Here is a 27,664-nt window from a genome sequence, read left to right as displayed (position 1 = left end):
CAATTTGCCACAGATAGGAGATGTTAATGACAGGTTACCTGAATTCCAATGGAGGATCGCTGATTCTTTAGGTACTGTTCTGCCTTTGTCACATCTAAAGTTAAGATGGCCTTGTCTCTGGTTAAAACCATGCTGCTTTTGCTGTTATTGATAACATGATGCTGGGCAGCTGCTGACTCCAGTGCAATATTCACTGCCTTTGTACTGTCCAGGCTGTCCATCGAGTTATAAATGATCCTGCCTTCTTGGGGCCACGGGGAACTCCTCTGACCCCGGTTCTCATGATATGCATCCTGAGTTGATTCTGTACTGCTCTGGGCTGTCACTGAAATCACTGGTTTGGATGTGGTTCGTGGTGGTACAGGTGGCGGGGTCTTTTTATAATTAGTGCAAGTTACTGTTGAGAAGAAGAAGAAGGAAAGTTATTATATTTACCATAAAACTCTAAGGAGAAACACACTGTGAATGTAAGGACAGTGAAGTTACACCACAGAGCACTCGGCACATAAGCCGAGAAACTGGTTGCACCATATTGTGTCAGAACAGGAAGGTCCAAGGTATTCCTGATATTAGGCATCAGATCTCATTTACGTGAGACTGGTGAGTTGCAGATGCATAGCTTGCCATTTCCAGGCAGATTGTCAGTGAAGAGGATTTCAATTTCACATAGGTGCTGGGTGAATTGGGAAACAATGAGAAGGTAGGGCACTGGCATGGAGTGAGGAGTGATCGAAGAAGGGAGGAAGTGGTTGTGAGGGAGGGGGCAATCAGCAGAGGGGCAATTGGGAGACCGGAGAAATTGACCTGGCGTCGGGTGGAGTGGAGTGGGGGGAGGACAGGTATCTTTTTAAAAACTTACCTTTTTGGTGGCAGCCTCCAGCAGTCCCTTTAAGGATTGCTAGTTAGGCTGCACATACATGATGACCAGGACAGCTCAATTTTGCAAAGGAGCCTCAATCAGTTGATAAGACCTCAATTTGCAAATCTGAAATGTCAGTTTCAGATACGGACTCCAGATGTCTCTTTTTTCCAGCACATAATGAACAGACATCCCACCCACCCACCATATGGGATGCTTGGGCACCTGTTTTGCAGCTGAAAAATAGGTGCCGTGCCACTGATTATTATTGCTTGGAAAATTGTTTCCTTAAGGGAATGTACATAAAATCTTTGGCCTGGAATTTCAATGTTCTGCAGCGTTACATCTGTTATAAATTCTTGGATATGGTGACATCTGAGGACATCACACCTCAAGAGATTGAGTGGCTCAAACCAATTAACCCAAACACTAGTTTAAATCTCGAATTAACTAAATGTGACACAATTAAACACTCCATTCAGAAGACTGGTGAGTTGCAGATGCCTGGATTGCTATTTCCATTTCCATTAATCAATGAGCAAGCAACACAAGACCAACCAATCATATTAATGGACTTTCCTTGAAATCCAGCTATATAGAAGCAGCAAGTACCACAAAGCAAAACTAATTAGATTGCTCAAGCAATTCTTTCAGCAGTTTCCCCTTCCCTCTTGGGTTAGAAGTACATAAATATACAACTAAAAGTGATGATAATAATATTTAAAACATGTTTTAAAAATTGCTAAATTAAAAGAAAACCACATTCGCCTCCCTCGTAAAATTATTAATCTGGGCCCCAAATTTCTGCAAGGTGCCTGTTGATTCTTGGATTTCCCAGTTAGGTTTGTGGAGAACCTTCGCCATCGCCCCCATAGCAGGCCAATGAAGTCAGTTGGGGTGCAAGGACAGGAATGTTCAATGCTGGGAGTTGCTGCTTTCCAACTTCTATCAGAATGCAGTTCAATTGAAATGGAAGCAATCATGGTATTTTGCTCCACCAGGGCTGGAACTGATTAGGTTCCACTTGCCAAACTCTGCACTCTTGGCTATCTCACACGAATCAGTAATTAGAATGCTTACATTTTCTAACTTTCAAAAAACAACAGAACAGGAAAACGTGGATCAGTGTCTTCACAATTACAATCAGAGATGCTGTCTTTCAGATGAATTGAATTGAACTGAAGCCCCATCTGCTTTCTCAGGTAGATGTGGAAGAACCTGTGACACTATTTTGAAGAAGAAGGGGAGACATCCTGACCAATATTTATCCCGAAATCAACATCAGAAAAATAGGTTACCTGGTCATTATCACATAGCTGCTTATGGGAGCTTGCTGTGTGCAAATTGGTTGCCACATTTCTTACATTGCAATGTGACATTTCGAAAGTGCTTCCTCATTTGCAAAGCATCTTGGGCCATCATGTGGTCATGAAAGCCGCTAAATAAATGCAAGTCTTTCTTAGCCTACTTTTGCTGGAAGCCATACAGTGCGTCACTCTAAGGAGACACATTGCAAAGCAGCTTATGAGGTTTAACTGTTTGTGGGAGAACCATAAGTGATTTGGATGTAGAAGGAGCTAACAATGAGTAGAAATTATATAATTTGCTAACTGAAAGTAGCTATAAACACACTTTCACAGTGACAACAAATCTTGTCCTATAAAACAACTTCACTGAATTTTCATTAGCTCTGGCAATCTAATTTTCAGACTCAAAGACTGAAAGATAAAAATTCAGCAAGTTTTTTTTTAAATTTATAATCTCCTGGAATTCATTTGCTGGTGTTATCTTCCTGTCAGTTAGACCTCTTGTCAACAGCTCTTAAAAAAGTCTTGCAGGAAAGCCTAAGGGACCCAATTTAAGTAATGCTAGAAGTTGTGTGTAGTCGAGAATGTTACAATGGGTTTTGAAGAAAAGGTTCTGTTTGTGTGCTTGCATGTTAATCTAAGTGGTTTGATACACACTGAATGGCAGAATGCCGAGACCAACATGTATTAGATCAATCAAGTAGATTACTCCAAATTATGTAGGTTCAGATACCAGAGGTAAATTTACCTGCTGGCTTCATTATTATCAACAAAATACAAGCAGATTTATGCATCTAAATACTTACAAAAAGGATAACCATTGAGGTCTGCGAACTACTAACTGTTCCTGAGAATTGTTCTCCAGAGAAATGCTAGAAGTAATCTTATTTATACATTTGAAAAATACTTCCTAAGTAATATTGGATGACTCACTCTGAATCTATCAATTCTGAAACTATTGTCATTTCACCTGAAGTATACACTACAATATCAGGAGATGACAGTGTTGCAATGCTATGGGCCAGATTTTTGTGCAGTTGGGAAGACTCTGCAGACTTTTAAAAATGGTGGGTGGGACCCGGATGTGGAAGTCCTGCCCCCATTTCTGACAGAGTCGATTTTTGACAACAGGGGGAAGGCAGCGGCGCATGGTTTCACAGGCGGGAAACCCAGCAGGACCATTTGAACTTAGCGCTGAGTTCAACAGACCCCATTTTTGCTGTTGCAAGGGCATTAAACACGCAGGGTGGGCATCATGAATTTATGGAGCAGACATAAATACTCTTGAAGGACAGATAAGGTTTGTATAATTGTCATGATTTGAAGATTTTTAAATGCCCTGCTCTTTAAAAAGAGGCTGAAGCTGTCACTGAGAATTAAACAAAAACCCTCTGCAGGACTGCATTAAATGACAGGCATCTGCTGCAGATTAGCAAAAAAAAAACAGTAGCATCTGGTCAAGTAGTTTCAATAGAATTCTTTGTTGACATTTCCCCCAAAGCTATTATTGTCATCATGAATGCTTTGCTGAGTTTCAAAAGCTACAATTATCTCAGCAGGGGGTTCTGAGTTCACAGTCTGATTAACAGTTTAAAGATGCTATTAAAGGATTAGTTGTATTTGATGTGGGATCTGAATAGAAGTTTATTTGTTTATAATAGATTAATAACCACTTGAAGAGACTGAAAAGCTTTGGTGGATTTTATGGGCCAGAATTTTACATCTTGTGGGCGGGCATGAAATAGCGTGGGATGACATCAGGCGTGTGTCCCAACGTCATTGTGCACTTGGTGACATTTTGCTCAGCGGGCACATGCAACAGTTGGAAGCGTGCCCACCGGCAATTAAGCCCATTAATGATGCAAGAAACAGCAATTTTACATAGCCCATCCACATTTACGGTTGGCAGATGGGCCATTCTACCAGGAGACATTCGCATTTTTGCTCATATCTCAATCCAGGGCAGGATAAAATCTCCATGGGTAAATAAAATAGAGATATCTGGGGACTATTTTTATGAAGTATGCTTTCAGGTGCTTGATTGTGCTGCATGGACATATTTTGCAGCATATTTGTTGTTTCCTTTATTCTGTGGAGGTCTGCAGGCTCCCTGGGGCAGCTGTCTGCCTTCAGGAAGCTCACTCGAAGTGCTCACCCACACCCTCAGTTAGGTCAGCACCCGCCCTCTTCCCGCCCCCACCCCAGCAGCATTAAGCGTTTCTCAGCACCGTTTCATGGTCAGGGCAAATTGCGGCTGGAGTTGCATTTTCCATCTGCTTCCAGGCCCGCCGATCAATTGCGCCTGACAAATGAAAAATTCAGGCCATGAATGTTCTTTGAATATCAAGCATATATGTGTAAGAGCTATATTAGATTGTTAAGAGTTCAGTTTTTTCATCTCCATGTGGCTCCTGAGGTCTGCCCATGGTAGATACCATGTGAGTGGCTATGCAGGTGGCTATGTGGGTGTTGGTTGGGGAGCATGAGTTGACATGGAGGCTATGCGGCACCATAGGAGTGGTTGGGGGCATAATTTTGCATGGAATTGGCATGAGGATATGAGGGGCCATGGGGAGGGGTAGGTGGGGGCTGAGGAGTTGTAAGAGGTGAGGGCTAGGGGACCTAACAACTTTTGAAACGACTGGGATGAAGTCCCTGGGAACCAAGGCAGACTTCTAACCAGCAAGCCTGCCCCTGTGGCCGCCACGCTCTGCGTTCAGGTTTGGCAGGCCCAAGTCCATTCTGCACCATCCCCAGAGTGGAAATCGTGTGATTTTTACCGAGTTGGGTACGACAATTTGGGAAATTTCCCCCTGCCTTGTCAGCAGAAATCTGGCCCGTAGAATTCATTCTCAGTGGAATATGGGAAATATTTTGGCTGGGAAGTTAGGCTCGCTAGCAACACTGTTGCCATGCTACAGAAGCCCCAAAGGCAGAAAATTGGGTGTGCTGTGCTTCTGGCCTCATGCTGGGAAGGGCTTGCTGCACCTTACTGTGCTGAAGACTCAGGAGAAGTTGGATCATGACATCAGTCAGCTTATCTGGCTGATATGATGTATGTTTTCGTAACTTGGACCATACATGTTCATACTTTTTAAAATTGCTGACAGCTAAGCACGTGTTTAGTTGAATGAGAGCACCCCCCTGCCCACACCCCCCCCTCCGCCCCCCCGAAACCCCCACCCCCCACCTCATTGGTGTTATTTAAAGGGTGAGGTCCTTCTGACTTCTGCTGCAACCAAGTTTATGGAAGTCCTGTGGTTTGTTTATGCAGGTCTGTTGGTGCTCTGGTGCATCTCATCAGGGATGGCAGAGGATCTGTCCACACCAAGGGTGGAATTTTATGGCCTCTTTGCAGCGGGGCAGGGCCATAAAATGCAGCGAGCCGTTCAAAGGCCCATTGACTTCAGCGGAATGGTAAAGTCCCGCCATTGTAAAATTCCACCCCAAGCCTCCAAGAGGTTCGGTGGCATTAGGGTGTGGGTCAGCAGCACAGCCAAGAAATGGAGCAGAGGTTGCAGAGAGCGGAAAGTCCTCAAAGATGGAGGAGGGCTCTCCACATGCAGAAGGCCCTACCCACCACGCATTTTTGGGAAGTACTACTCATGCTGCACCTCAGCCAGGAGCAGTCTCTGAGGTGACTCAGATTCAACAAGGAGGTGGTCACAAACCTTGCCTGCAAGAAGCTCGTGGCCTTGACGATGCTTTAGATTGCAGCACCATGACATGGACAGCAGCCGTCTGGGCTGGCTCACTAGGAGACAATGGCACTGGCACTGGCGCAATGGCAGAGTTGGGAGCACATAAAGCACATATGTTGTCATTCTGAGAAAGGGCCGCAGGGGTTTGTGCTTCACGGTGCCACTGCCACTCCGATGGGGAGGCACTTCACCAATCTTAGTAATCTGTTGCAGGACAGATTGCTGGACTTCCATGAGAGCCTGTATGTCCCTTGGGGCACTGAGATCTGCAGCAATGATGGAATAAGTCTGAGCCTGTGTGACATGACCTCCCTCTGAGTTTCCACTGCATAACTGAGACCTTGGGTGGCTGAGACAGTAACCGCCAAATGTTGCAAAATGGTCAGGTCTGCAGGTGCAGTCATGGAGTTAACCACCACTTCCATGTTTGAAATGATGGGCTCCAAACTCAGTGAGAAGCCCTCTGCCATACTGCAGCCAGACTCCTCCGTGTTCAACAGTAACAGGAGGCTGTTTGGAAAGACTGCCACTGCACCAAATATCTTGGTGCACAGCATCGTCAGTGTTCCCCTGTATATCACCCCTTTGAAGTTGTCATCTGAGTCCCCACTGTAGTGGAATTTGTCTGCGATCTGACCCTCTGGTGAGCTGGCACATGAGCTATCCCTTCCCCTTGGCCTGCTGCAGCCCGCTCGTGCCCAGTGTTTCACAAGATGCTGATAGGAACATAGGATTTAGGAACAGGAGTAAACCATTCAGCACTTTGAGTCTGCTCCACCATTCAATAAGATTATGGTTGATCTAGTTGTGCTCTCAACTCCACTTCCTCCATAACCATTGACTCTCCTCCCCTCAGGATCTTATATCTCAATAAGATCACATCTCGTTCTTCTAAACTCCAGTGGGTCTCGGCTCAATCTGTTCAACCTTTCTTCATAAGATAAGCCGCTCATTCCAGGAATGAGTCAAGTGAACCTTCTCTGAACTGCTTCGAATGCAATTATATCATTTTTCAAGTAAGGAGACCAAAACTGTACACAGTATTCCAGATATGGTCTCAGCAATGCCCTGTACAGCTACAGTAAAACTTCCCTACTTTCATATTCCATTCCCCTTGCCAACATTCCATTTGCCTTCCTAATAAATTGCTGTACCTGCATACTAACTTTTTGTGATTCATGTACCAGGATACCCAGACCCCTAAGTACCACTGAGTTCTGCAATCTTTCTCCATTTAAATAATATACTACTTCCCTATTCTTCCTGACAAAGCAGACAAGTTCACAATTTCCCACTTTATATTCCATCTGCCAAACATCTTGTCCATTCATTTAACCTGTCTTTATCCCTTTACAGCTCACTACCTCCACTTGACAACTCACTTTCTTACTATCTTGGTGTCATCAGCAAATTTAGTAACTACACATTTGGTGTTTTAATCTAAATCATTGATGTAGATTGTAAATAATTGAGGCCCAGCACTGATCCCTGTGGCACTCCACCTGTTATAGCTTGCCAACCTGAAAAAGAGCCATTTATCCCCACTCTCTGCTTCCTGTTAGCTAAATAATCCTTTGTCCATCCTAATATGTTACCCCCTACACCATGTAATCTTATCTTGTGTAGTAACCTTTGAAGTGGCACCTGACCAAATGCTTTCTGGAAATCCAGGTGTACCACATCTACAGGTTCCCCTTTATCCACTTTACTTGTTACTTCCTCAAAAATCTCTAATAAATTAGTTAAACACGACTTCCCTTTTACAAACCTATGTTGATCAAATTATTTTCTCAGTTATCCTCCTTGATAATAAATTCTAGCAATTTCCCTATGACAGATGTTAGGCTAACTGGCCTGTGGTTTCCTTGTTTCTGTCTCCCTCCTTTCTTGAGTAAAGGTGTTACATTAGCAACTTTCCAAACCACTGGAACCCTTCCAGAATTTAAGGAATTTTGGAAGATTATAACCAATACATCTACACTCTCTGCAGCTACCTCTTTTGAGACCTGACTGTAAACTAACCTCTAAAGTTTGCGCAGTTTCAGTGTCTGTGCTGATGGCTACGATTGTCAGATCAAGTGACAATGCTTCTTCATCAGTGCTGTGCTGCCGCTCTCGCCCTTCCTTCTGGGGCTGATGTGGCTGAGCTGCAGCTATTCTTTGGTTACTGAAAGTAGAAAATCAGAAGGGTGGGTTGAGGTAAGGGGAATGGGGGTACTGAGTTGGGGTGTAAAGCAAGAAGTCCACAATCACGCAATTTGCAGCTTGCACTTTGTGCCACATAGCAGGAAGAAAGTGAGGTGGGAGTTGCAAAAGGGTATTGGTAAAAACATATCGTCATCCTGAATGCTTTCAGCAATGCCAGATTCTATGGGTCTGTCACTGCTGGCTCCATGATGCATAGTACCTTTTCCTCCATAGTGCTACTAAGGCTGCAGGCATACCGGTACCCCATCGGTTCTACTTTGCTCCCTTCCATTTTGGGTGACCATGCCCTGCAAGAGGGCAGAAAGTCTGTAATTTTGCTTCATTTTTTAGATGATATGCCTGCCATAATTGAATAGCTGAAAGGACTGTGTGGAGGCAGAGGGAGGTGGGTGTGAGGCAGGCAGCACTACAAGGTGTGAGGGTGAACTGGAGTATCTGGATTGTAGTTCTGAGTGCTAAGAATGGTGAGTGTTGGGGATGTGGTGCATTGAACAGGATGTGGTGTGATAATAGAAGGTATCATATGAAGAAGCATTCACTATTTTGTAGAGGATAAGAAAGCAGGAGCTGGCAAGAAGGGCGCCAAGGAAATTATTAAGAAGGCCCTACGAAGAGCGGCAAGAAACGGAAAAGAGCCAGGGAGGAGAGTTACTCCATCTACATCTACAAAGTGATGAAGCAGGTTCACTTGGACACTGGCATCTCCTCCTGGGCCATGAGCCTCATGAACTCGTTTGTGAACGACATTTTGAGTGCAGCACGGGTGAGGCTTCCCACCTGGCCCATTACAACAAGCGCCAGATCATCCGCTCCCAGGAGATCCAGACCGCTGTATGCCTGCTGCTGCCCGGGGAACTGGCCAAGCACGCTGTGTTGGAGGGGACAAAGGCGGTGACCAAGTACACCAACTCCAAGTAAAACTTGACAAAATCTGCTGGAAAAAAAACCTTGACCACCCATGTGAGAGCAGTAAATGTCTTCCAGGGTCCTTGGGCCAAAATCTGTCTTTTCTACCTCCTTGGCCAATTACTCCCATTTCCTTTGGAGGGTGCTCCTTGAGGGCCTCCTGGCACCCCTCCTCCTCATGGACTCCAGGGCTGCAGCTAAAATTGGAGCCCTCTCCCTGCCCTTGTGCTTCATTTTCTTTGTTTAAATTGCAGGCATTTGTAGTACTGGTCATCAGCAACTGCTTCCTAAGTTCTAATAATGAGTTCTATAGTATATGCTTTAAGAGTAGCAGGCTGGCTTTAAGAGTTGAAAGCTGGTTGGAATACATACAAGCTCCCAGCCATAATAGGCCTCCTGTTGTGCATTCAGCTAGCCAGCAGCATGGGTCCCTCTTGGCTGAACACTCCAATCATGCAAATGAGGAGGCAGCACAAGGTTTGCGTGCTCCCTGTCTCATTGGGACTGGCTGCAAATCATGATTCCCACTTCCAAAAAAAGGGGAAGAAATAAACTTTTAGCCGTTTAATTTTAATCAGAAAAGATAAGACAATTTTCATTTCTAGAGACTTACCAGAATAGTGATAATTTAAACCAGATATATCTCCAAACTAGCCAGAGTTCTTTACATATATCTTTTGATGCTTCTTAAATTGCATTAAACTGACACCTGCTTCCTTCACTTTGATCCACAGAATCCTAACAACCAAATCTAAAATCTGTGCCTCCATCATACAGTATACATTCTCGTAACAGATATATGCTTTTGGCTGCTCTCCAAAATTTCCAGTCTTGCCCGCGACAATGCCAGCCGCTGGCAGGACTGGAAAATCCCACCCATTAATACTGATTTCTGTATTGTTAAACTGATTTTCCTTATTTCACATCAGATGTTCTAAATGTTGTACCAAAGCATAGCTAAAGCTTGACAGTGGATTTTTCGGTAGTTTTCTATCCTAACTATCCCATGGCTTGAATTTCACGCTCGGCGTGCGCACCAAGTCGGCAGGAGCAGAAGCAGATGTGGAATCTGCTCCCGGGTGCGGCCACCGTTGTAAATGCAGCTTCATGCTGGATGGCCAATTAATATCCACCCAGTGTGAAACGCGTCTTCTCAATGGTCGAGAAGGGGCAGGAGCCTGTCGGGCGCTGGGTCCAATGGTGATCCGGCGGTCACTTTAAAACCGGCAGAAGCAGCTCCCTGAAGGCTACCAGGGGAGAATCTTTGGAGTCTGTCCAGGAAACCATTTCTTTCGAACAATGGCCTCACAAGTGGCTGGAGACGTCAGGCGGGAGAGCAAGTCAGGTGGACACTTGGACCCCCGTTTCTTAGACGAGTGCCTCACATTCCTTGTGGGGGAGGTTGGTGTCAGGCGGGACACTCTAGTACCCAGGGATGGCAGGAGGAGGCCACCACACCTGGCCAAAAAAGCCTGGGAGGTGCTGGCAGCCGAGGTCAGCAGCCACGGCGTTGTGCGGCGCACATGGGTGCAGTGCCGCAAAAGGTTCAACAATCTGCTGCGTTCAGCAGGGGTGAGTACCAAGTTGGCATGGATCAGTGTGGAGAGGTGTTAAGGGCTGCCTGCCCCCTCCCCCACCACCCACCGTGGAGCTCAGAGGTGTTAGAGTCTGACTGCCAACTGTCACTTACACCGGCGCCGGCCAAGGGGGTGAGCCCTGGCTGCTTGGCCTGAGTGCCTTGCGGGTCGAGGGCCATGACTCAAATATGCTCTGCAAGGTGTCCCAGAAAGGTGGGGTGGGGGGGGGGGGGTGCGGCAGTGTTTGCCAGGCTGCAATGGCACTGCAGGTAGAGAGTGGACTAATCAATGCTCCTCTGTCATTTCAAGAGAAGAGAAGCCATAATACCAACGAAAGAACTAAGACAGGCAGAGGCACCCCTAAGCTCCTTGTTTGACGAGGTACAAGATGGATGCCTTGGAGCTGGAGTGCCACCACCCACCTCGGTCAGCGAGTCGTGGAGAGGCAGGGGGCTCTGGCAAAGGTAAGAGTGCAATGCACAGAGGTGAGAGTGTAGGACTGTGCAAACATTCTTGCGTAGTCTCATCATTAATGGGAGCCTCAAACCTAGAGTCCTCATTGATCTTGAAAGATAATGGCACCATGATGCAGATCTCCATTGTCTCACCAGGGCGCCTGGCATGCACAGTGACAGTGTGATGACATTATCTAATGACATGACATTGTTCCCCCTTAGAATTGGCAGCTTGCCAATGAATGCAGGACCCTGAAGAGCCACTCTTGATGCCAGAGGACCACAGTGCTTTAGATGCACCTATGTCACGCTCCCTCTCTGAACCAAGCACCAGCACAGATACCAGCACCTTGGTGGGCATTAGATCTTTGGCTAGAATGTCAGTGCACATTGGTGAGGGCACTTCACACTCGCTTGAAGTGCAGGCAAAGCCAGAGAGTGCCCAGTCGGAGGACTGCTGGAGACCAGGACAATGCTCAGTTGAAGGCAGATGAGCCTCTGGAGTTGTAGGCGGCAGACGCTGGTTGTCCAGTGGAATGTGTGGGGGGATCAGGTGGAGATCCATGAGGGTATGCGTGCCATGGTCTCTGCTAGAGAGGAATCCATGCAGAGCATGATCACTGCATTGACCGTCATCGCCGAGCACACTGCCTCCTCCATTGAGAGAATGACAACACTCATGGAGAGGCAACTCCAGGGACAGAATCATGGGTTCCTGGGGTTGCGCTCGGACCTGCAAGCCCTTGCACAGGCTCTGACCTCAGGTGGTCAGTGCCAGTGTGAAAGATGGATGAGGCACCCACTATCCTATCCAGTTGCCCGTCCATCAATGGCGAGCAAGGAGGTCCAGAGTGACCTCACGTTGGCGCACGACCTGCTTGTCATCTCTGCAGGCTCCTCTCAGGGCACTCTGGATGATAGGAGCAGCTCCTCAACCCGTCTGCCAGTGACCGTGGCATCTGATGAGGCTGTGATGATTGGGGAGATGCTAGCCATGGCACTGGCCGCTCCCTCCCAGACAGCTCCACTAGCCAGAGGACGAACGCCAAGATCATCAAGGCCGACAGGACAGCAGAGTCAGCAGGCTGTCTCCAATGCCACTGCCAGTGAAGGGGGGTGTTGGCAGCAAGACACAGCACTCACAAATGTAAGTTTAAGGCACCATGAGCACAGGAGGGGCTGTTCATGGGGGATCTTCTGTTCTGCCATGTTTTGTTAATATGTTTACTGGTGTGACCGTAAACACCATATATTGTTATGTTCATTTGATCTAAGTGCCAACATGATATAAATTTTGCTTTTGTCTTAATGGCCTGAGTACGCTTCACTTGTTTAGTAGGTGCAGGGCATGCGAGTACCTCATGCTGCACGTGAGTGGCTCAAAACTTTATTGCACAGTCACTGAATGGACTTTGGTTCAAATGAAAGGGTCATTTCAGATATCCTGGATGGAGGTGGTACCTCTGGCATGAGGTGGAAGCAGACCTTTGACAGCCTAGTTGAAGGATCATTGGATCAAGGTATCTCTGGTGTCCCTGCATCCCTGAAGGATCCAGAGGTCTGCCTCCATGCCCTCAGAATTGTCCTCTTCTGACTCACCACTGGATTCATCCTCTGTGGCCTGTGGAGCTGCCTCAAGATCATCTTCCTCCAGTGTGTCCTCCCTTGCAGATAGTGGTGAGCTCAGCATGCAACCACTATCAATGACACCTGCTCCAGGGGGTATTGTAGTGTTCCCCCTGAAAGGTCCAGGCATTGGAAACGCACCTTGAGAAGACCTATAGTCCTCTCTACCACCACCCTTGTGGAGGCATGATACTGCTTTGCCTTTGTTCTTGGGTGGCAGAGAGGCGTCATGTGCCACTTTTTCAAGGGATAGTCCTTGTCACCCAGCGGCCATCCATCCAGTCAGGCTGGAACAGTGAACAGCCTTGGCACCTGTGAGTGTCTGAGGATGTAAGCATCATGGGAGCTGCCAGGACACTGCGGTCACACACTATCTGTACGTTCATGGAGTGGAATCCCTTCCTGTTGACAAAGGCACCCAGCTCACCTGCGGGTGCCTTGATGGCCACATCTGTTAGTCGATGGCACCCTGGGCGCAGGGGAACCCAGCAATCGCTACAAACCCTCTGGCTCGCTCTGCCGAGCTGGCCTTGTCCATACAGAAGTGAATAAATGTCATTAACCACCTGAACAGAGCAACAGTCACCAGTTTGACGAAACCGTGGACAGCTGATTGGGAGACTCCACCAAGATCCCCCACTGATCTCTGGAAAGAGCCGGAAGCATAGAAGTTGAGGGCCACTGGCATGCGGTGTCCACCCACACCGTCGGAGCTGATCTCAGACCCAATCATGTGACAAATGGAGATCACAGTCTCCCTGGAGAGGCAAAGCCTCTTTCAGCATTGCACCTCAGACATGTTGAGGTAACTGCATTGCTGCCTGTAAACCCTGGCAGTAGGATATTGGCACCTTCTGCAGCCCCTTCCACCTGCTGGCCCTGAGCCCCTTTTGCCTGTGCCTCTTCCTCCCCTGGAAGCTGCACAGGGAGATCTGGCCTCCTCTCCCTTCTGCCCCTCTCTGCTTCCTCAGAGGAGGTGCCACCAACGGAGAGCACAATCCCCATTACCAGGATAACAGAAAGTTGTCTGGTGCCTTGAAGGGTCCATACTGCCGAAATCCTCTGGGATCTTGGAGACAGCAATGAGTCCTGAAATAAAGCCTAGAAATGCTAAGACTGAAGCTCAGAACAGAGATGAAGCTATCAAGTTCAAATAAGCAACAAGCAGCAAACTATCTCCTAAACTCTTCCCTACTCACAATGGCAATGCTGCAGACCCTATTTATCCTACCCTTGGATGAGACTTCATTAAAAGTGGGCTGCCCGCCTGCCCGGCGAGCGTGAAATCATACGGGTAACGTAAAATTGGGATCAATTGCCTTATTAATGGCCTAAAGTGGCCCTTTAATTGTTGGCAGGCACAGCTCCGACATTGACAGGCACCCAAACCTGAAGGTTGCTCACGTGCGGAATGATGTCAGAACACTCGCCTGACGTCATCTTATGCTATTCCACGTCCATTTGGTTGGGCGCATGCCCGCCCACGAGACGTAAAACTCTGCCCTATGATTTCCTTTATGTAGGTCAAGCTTTAACCCTATTACCTTGTACCTTGTACACTAGAAGTATCGGCTTCATAATTTTCTGAGGCACATTTTGAAGAAGAAAATCAGTAAAGTACGGCATGTGAACATACTATGGGGTAACCTTTTTCTTTAGATTTCCACATAAACACCCAACTCATGGATTTTCGATTTAAAGACATATAACATTGACTCCCTTGTCAGCTCCCCAACTTCAGCAGCCTCTCAGTTCTCATTTGATGAAGGAATCACTGTTGTTCTGAAAGCCTGGGTTGTGTATGTTGAGAAGGTGGTGAGGGGAGGGTGGCGGGAGAGGGGGTGTGGAGCAGGGCACGTCGCCTTGTTCTTTCTTTCCACTCTCTCTCTGACCCCAACCCTATTAACCTAACAGTAGTAACAATGAAACAGCAGGTCCGACAGCATCTGTAGAGAGAAACTTTTCGAGTCTGCATGACTCAGCTGTCAGACCTGCTGAGTTTTTCCAGCAATTTTTGTTTTTGTTTCAAATTTCCAGCATGCGCAGTATTTTGCTTTTATTATAGTAGTAACAATGATATTTGTCAAATCTCCTACTTGCTTGGCCTCTGCTTAAATGCTCCACATCAGATTAGGTAACATCTGACCACAGCAGAGAACTAGGATTTGCATGGTTGAACTGACTGCACGTTCTAAGATGCTACATAAATACTTGTTTACTAAAAACGCAGTTTTAACCTTATTTGTCCATGTGTTTTGTAGTTATTAGCTTCCAGGTACTCATTCACTCGACCCGATGTGCACCTAAACACAATGAACATGCATATCTCATTCAGATGCAAGAATTCTATTCATTTGCATTGCTGTTCAGATTGAATTGTAATTAAAACAATGAGACTTCAGGTTTGTTTCCCTGTCGTAGTAGAATGCCTATGGTGAAAACCAAATTTTGACAAAACGGACTTATTCTACCTCCTGATGTTTTGTAAGATTTTGCTTTCATTAATGTCAAGCTGGCACTGGTTTTTTTTTCCGGAATTCATCAAGTGCTCCTGCTCACACCAATTCATCAATCGTCCCGCTCACAAATCGATTTTCTGTTTTGGAAGCTGGTGAGAGTGCTGGTTCCTTAGAGGAGTGCAGTCAGAGACTAGTTTGTGGCACCGTGAGCAGCTCGGCTGTACAGAAGGGGAAGAAGGGGAAAGGAAGGGCAATACTGATGGGGGATCCATTCGATAGGGGAACAGACAGACGTTTCTGCAGCCTTAGGCATGACTCCAGGATGGTCTGTTGCCTCCCTGGTGCCAGGGTCAAGGATGTGATCGAGCAATTGCAGGACATTCTTCTGGGGGAGGGTGATCAGCCAGAGGTTGTGGTCCACATTGGTGCCAATGACATTGGTAGGAAGGGGGATGTGATTCTGCGATCAGAATTTAAGGAGCTAGATCGAAAATTATGAAAGTTTCCTTGCTAAGATAGGAAGTGACAAGCAGCGGGGTGGCAGGAAGGTTTGGTCAGGTGCCTCTATTGTTCAAACATGAGTATAAATAATGTCTGGAATTTTCCAGCATTCTGTGGTGGTTTCCCCATGGTGGGGCTGGTGAGCCATTCAAATCTCCGTTCACATTGGCAGCAGCCAAGCAGCTTCAGAAGGAGGTATATAAAAGCTACGTGTGGACTAATCCATGGCAGATGAAATTCAGTTATAGATAAGTGGAAGAAAAATGGATGCCTCAAGTATCTTATGGATGGTTGAAAAATAGATGAAGGTAAAGTGGAATTAGATCTGGGTTGATAATAGATTTGATACCTAGCCTGTCAAATCACTTCAAAAAGCAACACAGTGAATAGATTGCTAAACCATATTGCGATGTTAGCTGAGTAAAAATCAGAAGGTATCATGTTAAAATTGCACAGTACCTTGGACAAACTATACCAAAACATGGTCACCAAGACATGAAGGATGAATTCAAGCCATGGTGATTTAATCAGCACAGATCAGGTAAATGCAGAGCATTTCAGGATATTAGAACAAGGGGCCATAGTTTAAAATGAGTGAAACGATGTCAGGAAAAGCTTCTTCCAGCCGACCTAGAATGATATTCTAGATGGGAAGGAGAAAGCACATTCTAGAGGTATGCAGTTAGATGATGAGATGGAGATATGAATGCTTTTCTTTATCCTGGATGAGTTAATGGCCTTTCTTATCTGTATTAATTACACAATCTTATAACTGGCTGAGTGGACATGCATAAATTTACCCATTTATTGATAAATGCAATAGATTGCTTGTTAAACAAAAAAATAAGGAACAAAGATATATATATAAAAATAAAGAGGGCGGGTAATACTGGGAATAGAATTAGAACTGAGTAACTTTGGAATGGAATTGGAGAGTGATGGTAGGCTTGTCACTTTCATTGTGCAATAGTAATTTAAAAAACAAGTAGAATGTTAGGGTATTTAGACAGAAGAGTGGAGCACAAGTCTGTCGATTGTATGCAGAGGCTTTATAATGCAAGGTCAAACTAAGTATGAAGCACAATTTACTATTCTGGTTACAGCATTTCAAAAGAAACATACATGCAATGAAGATAGTTGACAGTAAAGCAATAAGAATAATCTTGAATGCCAAATCAATTAACTATTACAGAAACTTGACCTTATGCAGTTTACAGAGAAGGTTAAGAGAGACCTCACTGAAGTATACAAAATAGTTACTAACGTAGATAAGGCCCACTGACAATAATACCTCAAAAGGATAAATTTGTGAAAAGTAAATTTTCAAAAGATTTTAGAAAAAATTCTTCATCCAAAGGGATTGCTATTGAATGCTAGGATGGGAGTATTACAGGAGTTAGCTCAATGAACGTATTGATCCCATCTTGTCTTTTTTATGTATTCGTAATGAATGTGGCTGCTAACTAAATGGTTAATAGGAATGTCACAAAGTAAATTAATACTAGCTTTTTTTCCCTTCTTTTATTCTTTTCAGTTTTGTCATAATGGGGGATTTCTTTTCTTGGGAAGACAGAATTCATGGCAATTTGAACTGAGAACTTATCTAGAATTCTGTCAAGTAGCTATCCAGGAAAAGTGCTATTTGGGAAGATGTAACATCTGTTGCACTGTGAACTTCTGCAACATATTTGACAAAAACAAAATGTTAATAGATGAAATTTTAAAAAAAGAGATGAACATCATTTAACAGGTGCTCTCACTAGATGTACCTTCACTTCACTATACAGATTGTTGTCACTAAAAAACTGCGGAAAATTCTTCCAAGGAAAGGTGTTAAAGCATGTTAAATCTAAATAACATACTTTTAATTTGTTAATCAGCCCCTTTGAGGGGGACACTCAAACAACTTTCATGCATCTCCCACAATTTACACCGTGATTTGCCAGTACTACAGTTTAACATATTTTCAGGTTCATACATTTTATTGTCAATCTTCTGTGCTTTCCTGTAATTGAGACTATTACATAGATGATCAGAATATGTATTTATCAAAATCAATGCTCAGTAAATATGAATGGGAAATAAAGTGCTTAATCCTGAACAGCTAGAGAGAATTGTGCCTTGGGTCAAGTAGCTTGAAGGAGCCTTGTGGTAACCAGATGCCTAGAGCACAGTCAGCAACTAACAGCTTTGGCCTTTGCCTTTGAAATGTGCTGGACCTTTTTTATTGCAATGGAGTCACAAATAGGTACTTTTTGAAGACAAAAAACTTCTAATGCTGGAAATTTGTTTCAAGCATTGGCAACATCTGGAGTTCAGACTTTGACAGCTGTTCATGTTGAGAACCCTTAAGTTACAACAATATAGTTTGATTCCGAAGGACATGCTTCAGGATAGTTATAATTCAATCAGCACAACTGATTCTTTAATCAAGTGACATATAAAATGCTTCAAAATCTGTCCAGATATCCTGATAAATGGATTCAAGACAGCCAAGTGCTGATTTTGAACTGGGACTATTAAATAAAGCTGAAATTGAAAATCAGATAACTTGTCATCTGCATGTGGCAAGCCTGGCCTGATATTTTAATGGAACTGGATGCTAATAACCAAGGGCTGAATTTTTGGGCTCTCCTCCACCCAAGTTGGGAGCAGAAAAGTGGGTGGGAGGGGGTGAAGATACTGGCACCAGGTGGTGTGTCAATTGAAAGATGCTGAATCTGGCACCAGTGCAGGGGGAAATCTCACTCTCATCCTCATTATGGATAATTAAATATGGTAAAAAGCTTGTTCAGAGCTTGTTGAGACTGAAGTTCCCATTTTTAAAGTGTCAGACAGCTTACCTGCACCTTCAAAAACTGACCAGCCCCGTAAGAGTGGGGCAAACAGGACTGAGCAATTGGTAAGGGAGGCCCTAGGAACTGAACAGGTAGTGTGGAGAGTGGGTACTCAGCACCTGAGTGCTGAATGGGGTTGGCACACCCTTGTCATTGCGGAGACAGAACAGTGGAAGGCAAGATGGCCTAGGACAACTGCCCAGAAGGAAGCCTTCAGCTGGCAATGGGGGCATGACTATCAGACTTTGAGCTCCATAGTTTGAGGGGCAACATGCTCCGCAGGGAGGGCAGAACCTCAAGCGTAAGGGCATGGGAGAGGAAAGAGGGGCAAGAGAGCAACAGAGGTCAAACCCTCACACAGGATCTAGTGCCGAAAATGGTGCTAACTGGAGATGACCGTGACCCAGTGCTGCAGGAGACTGCAACTCTCCAGCCAGACACAGACTCCGTCACCAAAGACCTCACACCTCACTGATCTGGTTGTCATGCCCTGCCAATGTCACTGTGACCTTGACTTCTGGTTCTTCAATGATCAGCTATGGACCTTAGTGACATCTCAAAAATGGCAGCGTAAACTGCATCTCACTGGTCACTGATGTCTGCTTTGTCAGAGCTGGACAACATATTCATTTAATATTAGACATGGCCTCGCAGGGTTTCTGGGAATTGGGTTTTATCTCCATCACTGGATTCTCCCAGTTGCAGTGCATCATTGATTGGGCACATGTGGCCATCAAGGCATCCAGTGAGCAGCCAGTGAGATCCATCAACAGGAAGGGCTTCCACTCTCTCAAAGTCCAACTAGTCTGCGAACACAACAAGAGCTTCTTCAGTGTATGTGCTCACTTTCCTGGCAGCCTCCATGACTCCTCTGCCAGCCCAAATCCTCAAAATGGTTTTGCTGATTTTGATCATCCTTTTCAACTCCCTCATGTTGACAAAATAGTTTCTATTAACGGATATTGAATTGACCCACCCAATAATCTGAGAAGTAAATGTTAACTCCAAACTGCAAATGTAATGTTGATACAAAGATTAAATGCAGCCTGAACTTGAAGTCAGAGCTAACACAGTGGGAAAGAGGAAGAAGATGGCCTGGATGAAATGCTCTCACTTGGATTCAGCCTCAGCTCTGACGGCTGATTCACTTTCCACAAATTTTGAGGAAAGTAAAGAACGAAACAAAGTGTGTAACAGGGTAGCATTGGTAGGTATTAATTCACACATTCTATGGATAATTCTTCCAGCTGTGGGAAAAAGTGTTTGAGCATGTTAAAACCTAAATAAGGCACCTTTTCCTTTAAAATTAAGCCTTGAGAGATTGGTGCTGGTGGGCACTTATCAAAATCATGGGAGAAGCATAGTGATGCTGAACTTACCTGGGGGTCAGAGAGGCAATGGGGCGAGTCAGATGCTCGGAACCAGCCCGCATTGAGATTGAAAGGAGAGTGAGAAAAAGCTAATAGTGACATCACAGGAGAGCTTTAAGTTCATTAGATGGTAAGAAACTGCTATAAGGGACTATCTTTAATTTGCTGTAAATTAGAAAAGCGCATATTTTTAAAGAAGTAACTATACTTGGACTTAAGTGAGAAACACCAGTAATAAGGGAAAGTCGGGGCCAGTATAATAAAGAAATATAAGTAAACCAAAATAAAATAAAGTTAAGGCATGGCAGGCCAGCTCAGCCAAATGGAATGTGTGGCCTGTAACATGTGTGAACTCATGGACGCTGCCAGTGACCTAGACAACTACATGTACAGGAAGCGCTGCCAGCTGCAGAACCTTGAGCTCTGGTTTTCAGAGCTCGAGTGGTGGCTGGAGTCACTGTGGCACATCCACAAAGCTGAAAGCCACATGGATAGCATGTTCAGAGAGGTAATCACACTGCAGCTTGGGAGCCTGGAAACAGAAAGGGAATGGGTGACCACCAAGCAGTCCAAGAGAACTGGGAAGGTAGTGCAGGAGTCCCCTGGGGTCCCGCTCATAAATCGATTTTCTGTTTTGGAAGCTGGCGTGGGCGCTGGTTCCTCAGAGGAGTGCAGTCAGAGACAAGTTTGTGGCACCACAAGTAGCTTGGCTGTACAGGAGGAGAGGAAGAAGGAGAAAGGAAGAGCATTGGGGTTGGTGATTCATTAGTTAGGGGAACAGACAGGCATTTCTACAGCTGTAGGCATGACTCCAGGATGATATGTTGCCTCCCTGGTGCCAGGGTCAAGGATGTCATCGAGTAGCTGCAGGGCATTCTTCTGGGGAAGGATGATCAGCCAGAGGTCGTGTCCAATTGGTACGAATGACTTTGGTAGGAAAGGGGATGTGGTCCTGCAATCAGAATTTAGGGAGCTAGGCAGAAAGTTAGCAAGCAGGACCTGAAATGTAGTAACCCCTGGATTACTCCCAGTGCAAGTGAGTACAGAAATAGGAGGATAAGGCAGATGAATGTGTGGCTGGAAAGACGGTGCAGGAGGGAGGGCTTTAGATTCCTGGGACACTGGAATGGCTCTGGACGAGATGGCATCTGTTCAAGCTGGATGGGTTGCACCTGAACAGAGCCGGGACTGAGTTCCTTGCGGGGCATTTCGCTAGTGCTGTTGGGAGGACTTTAAACTAACTCGGCAGGGGTAATGGGAACCAAGCGAAAATATGAGAGAGGAATACCAGGATGCACAAAATGCTGGGAGGGGCAGATAGTACTAGTATAGAGAATAGTAAATTAATAGGTGGAGGCAGGGTAAAGGAGAAAGTCATGATGTCTAAATCAGGATTTCTGTGCATGTACGTGAATGCATGGAGTACAGTAAACAAGATTGGGGAGTTACAGGCGCGTTTGTGCCATGTGGAAATATAATGTGACGATAACAAGAGCTGGCTCAAGGGAGGGCAGGACTGAGTGTTAAATATTCCTGGGTACAAGGTATTCAGAAAAGATAGGGAAAAAAGAAAAGGAAGAGGGATGGCAGTACTGGTTAAGGAAAGCATTGCAGTGCTGGAGAAAGAGGATGTCCCGGAGGGTTTAAGAACAGAATCAATTTGGCTAGAGCTAAGGAACAAAAAGGGTGCAATTACATTGCTCAGTGTAGTCTATAGGTCGCTAACTAGTGGGAAAGATGTAGAGGAACGAATCTGAAGGGAAATAACAGAGATGCAAGCATTATAGAGTAGTTATAATGAGGGACTTTAATTACCCGAATGTAGACTGGGACAGTGGTAGTGTAAAGGGCGGAGATGGGAAAGAGTTCATAGACTGTGTTCAAGAGAATTTTCAGCAGTATGTGTCCAGTCCAACAAGAAAGGATGCACTTTTGGACCTGGTTTTTGGAAATGAGGTGGACCAAGTAGATCAAGTGTCAGTGGGGGAACATTTAGGAGACAGTGATCATTGTATCGTAAGGTTTAGGATGATGATAGAAAAGGACAACGTGCAATCCAAAGTAAGAATAATTAACTGGGGGAGAGCCAACTTCAATGGGGCAAGAGGGGAGCTGGGTCAGATAGACTGGGACCAAAGGTTGGCGGGAAAAGCTGTAGCTGAACAATGGGCTACCTTCAAAGTAATAATGGATTGGGCACAGTCAAGGTATATTCCCTCAAAAGGGAAAGGTAGGGCAAACAAATCCAGAGCTCCCTGGATGAAAAAGGAGATGGAAATTAATATAAAGTGGAAAAAGTGTGCTTATGGCAGGTATCAAGTAGAAAATATAATTGAGAATCAAGCAGAATATGGAAGGTTCAGAGGAGGGGTGAAAAAGCAAATAAGAGAAGCAAAGAGGGATTATGAGAAAAGACTGGCAACCAACATAAAGGGGAATCCCAAAGTCTTCCATTGGCACACAAATAGTAAGAGGGTGGTAAAAGGAGGAGTAGGGCCGATTAGGGACCAAAAAGAGAATCTATGCATGGAGGCAGGGGGCTTGGCTGAGGCGTTAACTGAATATTTTGCATCAGTCTTTAGAAGGAAGCAGATGCTACCGAAGCCATGGTGACAGAGGAGGAAACTCTGTCACTAGAAGTGCTCAAAATTGATAGGGAGGAAGCTTTGGATAAACTGTCGGTACTTAGAGGCACCGGGACCAGGATCAGATGAGATGCAATCAAGAATATTGAAGGAAGTGAAAGTGGGAATTGCAGGGGCATTGGCCATAATCTTGCAGTTTTCCCTAGACTTAGGGGAGGTGCCAGAGGACTGGAGAATTGCAAAAATTACACCCTTGTTTGAAAAAGGGTGTAAGGATAAGCCCAGCAAATACAGACAGTCAGTTTAACTTCAGTGGTGGGGAAGCTTCTAGAAACAATTATTCAGGGTAGAATTAGTAGTCACATGGAAAAATATGGGTTGATTAGGAAGAGCCAGCAAGGATTTCTGAAGGGGAAATTGTGTTTAACTTACTTGGAGTTTTTTGAAGAGGTAACAGAAAGGGTTGATGAGGGTAATGATGTGGTATACAGACTTTCAAAAGACATTCGATACAGTGCCACACAACAATCTTGTGAGAAAAGTTATAGCTCATGGAATAAAAGGGGCAGTAGCAACATGGATACGAAATTGGCTGAGTAATAGGAAACGAAGGGTAACGGTCAATGGATATTTTTCAGGCTGCAGGAAGGTTTGTAACGAAGTTCCCCAGAGGTTGGAATTGGGACCCCTGCTTTTCAGGATATATATTCATGATCTAGATCTAGGTGTACAGGGGACAATTTCAAAGTTGGCGGATGATATGAAACTTGGAAGCATGGTAAACAGTGAGGACAGTATAGAACTTCAAAAGGAGAGAGACAAGTTGGTGGAGTGGGCATATAAGTAGCAGATGAAGTTTAATGCAGAGAAGTGTAAGGTAAGAAGAACATGGAGAGACAATCTAAAATAAGGGGTACAGGAGCAGAGAGACCTGGGTATGTATGTGCACAGATCATTGAAAGTGGCAGGACAGGTGAAGAGTGCAGCTAATAAAGCATACAGTATCCTGAGGCTTTATTAATATGGCACAAAGTACAAGAGCAGGGAGGTTATGCTGAGCTTACATAAGATACTAGTTAGACCTCAGCTGGAGTATTGTGTACAGTTTTGCATGCCACACTATAGGAAGGATGTGAACGCATTGGACAGAGTGCAGAAGAGGTTTACAAGAATGGTTCCAGGGATGAGAAACTTCAGTCATGAAGATAGATTGGAGAGGTTGGGACTGTTCTTCTTGGAGAAGACTAGGGGGAGATTTGATAGATGCGTTCAAAGTCATGAGGAGTAGATAGAGTAGATAGGGAAAAACTATTCCCACTTGTAAAAGGATTGAGAATGAGAGGGCACAGATTTAAAGTGATTTCCAAAAATAAAAGCAAGTGTGATGTGAGAAAAAACTGTTTTACACAGCGAGCGGTTGAGTCTGGAATGCACTGCCTGGAAGTGTGGTGAATACAGGTTCAATTGAAACATTCAAGAGGGCATTAGATGATTATTCAAATAGGAAACACTGTGCAAGGTTACGGGGAAAAGGCAGGGGAATGGCGCTAAGTCATAATGCTCATTTGGAGAGCCAGTGCAGACACAATGGGCCAAGTGGCCTCCTTCTGCCGAAACAACTCTATGATTCTGTGATTCAAGCCCATAGTCTGAATGCTTCATTGCCTGTGTTTTTAAATTAAGAATTTTTATCAAAACAAAGAGACGTTGTTCAGATGTTTCATTGTGCCAAGTCATAAGCACATGCAAGGTGGGCCAGAAAGTTAATGTAAAGTCAATGTGTACATCTGCATACCTGTGGTACAATGCAGATAGAATCATCTAGAAAGCTTTGGAAACCCATGGAATTGGTTCTGTCTGTTTAGAAGGCAAAGACAGAAGATGCTTAATATGAAGCAAATCTGGGTCTCTGATAGAATTTAGTTAGAAGTTTTCCTAGAGATTGAATCATGTGACTTTTGATCACGTGATATTCAACCACATGATACTTTTCACGTGATAGTTAATCACATCACGTTTCCCACCTGTTGCAAATGCTATTGCATTTATTTTGGATGAATGTTACAGAATCACCAAGCCCTAAATAAAGAATTGACTTTTGTTCTATGGAGAATGAATGTCATTTATGAATCACAAAAAGACAGAAATGAATGGAAAGATTTATGGCTAAACTATGCTTAATTACAAACTACTTCTGCCATTATGAAGCACTGAATAAATACCATTGAAACAACAAAAAAAGATCATCGACAGACAAATACTTCTAACTAAAGTTTTCATACAATTTTATAACTTTTTATTATACTCAGCTGCCTGTAAAAGAATGTATGAAGCCAAAAACCAAACCTAGTTCCGTACACTGATTTCCACACCCCACAGCTTTTGGGAGGTGAGATTCAGTCCTCAGGGAGTCATACCAAAGCTGTCTGATTGCTGAAATAAAACATATTATACAACAGTACACAGCAGAGGACAACATGAACTCTCCCTCCCTTTCCCAGTTTTGTGCTCTCCCTCCCAAAATTGTACAATCAAATATATGAATTAGGAGCAGCAGTAGGCCACTTGGCCCTTTGCACCATTCAATAAGATCATGGCTGATCTTATTTTAATCTCAACTCCACATTCCTACCAACAGTTGATAACCTTTCAGCCCTTTGTTTATGTGTTTCTAACTTACCCTCCGCCCGTTTATTTTTCTATTTCTCCCTCCCCAGTTGCTCTCTCAGGACTCTCAGGGTTTACAGTGATTTTCCTTAGCCCTGATGTCGTTATTCGCACAACCAGCAACAAAGCAATATGTTTTGAATAGTGGGGAAACATGCAAGACTCAGACCGCATAACTTTGTTGCAAGCCATCAGTGCAGGGTTATTGCTCGTGTGAACCGCCCTTACAGGACCATTCCTCCAGTGTCACTGGAGGCAGCACCTGGGAGACCAAACCCGCATTCCAGTAGAGTCCCACTCAAACCGTGATGGGTGCGAAACCTAATAACACTACCAAGGCCTGAAGCTTTAATGGCATCTGGTGTCACCATGGAGTGCAAGGTGGTTGGGGCCAGTGGTGGGGTTGGGGGCACTGTGAAGGGTAAGTGAAATAGTTAATCTCACAGGCTCTTAGAGGCAGAGCTTGAGGGAGGTACCACCGATTCAGAGAACTAGGAGGATTAGTGATGCCATGTGAACTCTGCAGATCAACTCCTTTGTATTATAGAATGAAAAATGCAATGTGAGAATCATTCATTAGTTAATTCTCAAGGGAGAAATGCTTGTAAAAGTCTATGTTTATGATGGTGCAGCACATCAATCTGCTTGTGCCCATTAAGAGAACTATGAGATCTCAAGAGGATAGGTAAACTGCATTGCACCTCTGGGCAGGATGATCTTTGGATGCTCATGAGAGCTCCCACTGTTTTCAATGGGGGAAGAAGTATAAGCACAAAGCCTATTCAATGACCGAACTGCTCAACTGAAATGTAACTCACATTAAAAACAACATTTAAAAAAAAACAAACTGTGTTAACTGTAGATGGAAAATCAACAAACTCCACAGGATTAATAAAACAAGTTGCACTTTAGGGAAGTTACATGTTGCAGTGTTTCAAAGCTTCAGGTGTATCACTTGAGACCCTGTTGTGTTTGTTCCTGATGTTTGCTGGTCTACTTTCAATTTAAAGCTTGAGCTAAATTCTTAAACCATTGCCTCTTGCACTTTGTTACATGGCCTACCAGTGTTTCATTTCCCCCAGTGTAGGTTGTGAACGGACTTCACAACTACAAGCTATTTAGCATTTGGTTCACAAAAAGATTATACATAAAAAATAGGGTTCCAAGGCATAGCTTTCATTTTTCTCGAAGGAGCATCTCCTATATGAAGGCTTATTTTCTTCAAGATTAGTTGCAACATTTTTTGACCTGCACAGCTACCCTCAACATGACTACATTAATAGCTTGCTTTGACCACTTCCGTCACTGCACCTTTACAATAGCCAAGATTTGACTTGGCCTTAATCACTCCTCAAGGCATTATTTTAAAAAATCAATTTATTTAAAATAGCTAAATGAGCATTTGCTCTATTACAAGTAATGCTTGCTTGCCTTCGGCAGCCATGGGTTCCAGAACAGGGACAGTTGCAGAGGTTCTTGAAGATAGATCACACTTGTTAGGATTATTGTAGTCAAGTGATTCAGTTCGCAAATCACTGAGCTGTATCTGGGATTAATGTCTCAGTGAAACAACTGATCCTATCAAGTTCTACTGAAGGCCTGCTTTATTTTTATATTTATGTTATATATTTTATATCTATGCCAAATTAATACCTACAATCTAAATCTTAGGAAGGATTTTTAAAATATTCGTTCATGGGGTATAAACTTCTCTGGCAAGGCCAGCATCTATTCCCCATCTCTTACTGCCCTTGAGAAGGTGGCGGTGAGCTGCCTTCTTGAACCATTGTAGTCTCTGTGGTGTAGGTACACCCACAGTGCTGTTAAGGGACGGACTCCATGATTTTGACCCAGCTTTTCATGGTGTCTTGGAGTCCATGCCTTCAAAAAAGCTGAAGGTTGGTGAGGAAAATAAAGAGTAGGGTGAATTCAGCAACATTCTTCTTCTGGCTTTGGTGCAACACTCATTGCCAATAGAGTGAAGTCTTTCACCTCTAGATGGGAGCTATACAAGCAATACAAGTTGTCTCGCTGATTATTTGGGATCTGACTTTCTTGACCTGATTAGCAATAAGAGGAATAGCTTGCCACTTCATGATCCTCTAACAATTTGTGCCAGCTTATGCTTCAGCACAGGACAGTACATTATTTACTCCTGTGCTTCGGTGTATTGAACCAAATCCTCAAAACTTTTTCTTTCCTCCACAATTTACACTATGCATTCTGTTGGCAGCGCCAAATTTTTAATGACAAAAGGGAGAAGAAATTCATCTTGTTCAATTGTACGAAACGGATAGTAACAGATCTGTGGCACATATACGCATCACCAACCCCACACAACCAATATTCGGTTCTGTTGGCTTCAACAGATTTGAATATGGGGTGGGGCATATAATAGGCAGCCAACGTGATAATATCCATTTTTGCGTTTCCATACAAAATAAGTTCCTACCCTGTTATGTTTTGCCTTAACATTTTTAATTTCATGGGCCTGAATTTTACCTTCGGCATGCAGGCGTGTGCCTGACATGCTGGAACATCATATGATGCACGATGACGTTGGGCATGTGTCCGGACATCATCATGCATACGCATGTGATTTCATT

General features: G+C 44.4%; 1 protein-coding gene across 1 annotated transcript in view; it reads right to left on the bottom strand.

The window, feature by feature from the left end:
- dlgap2a (discs, large (Drosophila) homolog-associated protein 2a) overlaps positions 1–27,664 on the bottom strand; it is a 181,270-nt gene that overhangs the window by 27,079 nt on the left and 126,527 nt on the right. Inside the window, exon 8 of the mRNA XM_041188234.1 lies at positions 39–397. Within this exon, the coding sequence (XP_041044168.1) occupies positions 39–397 (359 nt within the window). The remainder of the gene's footprint in view (positions 1–38; positions 398–27,664) is intronic.

This window comes from Carcharodon carcharias, chromosome 5 (assembly GCF_017639515.1).
Source record: "Carcharodon carcharias isolate sCarCar2 chromosome 5, sCarCar2.pri, whole genome shotgun sequence".
In the NCBI taxonomy this organism is placed as follows: Eukaryota; Metazoa; Chordata; class Chondrichthyes; order Lamniformes; family Lamnidae; genus Carcharodon; species Carcharodon carcharias.
Note: the sequence above shows the minus strand (reverse complement) of the source record. Positions and strands in the feature narration are given on the sequence as shown.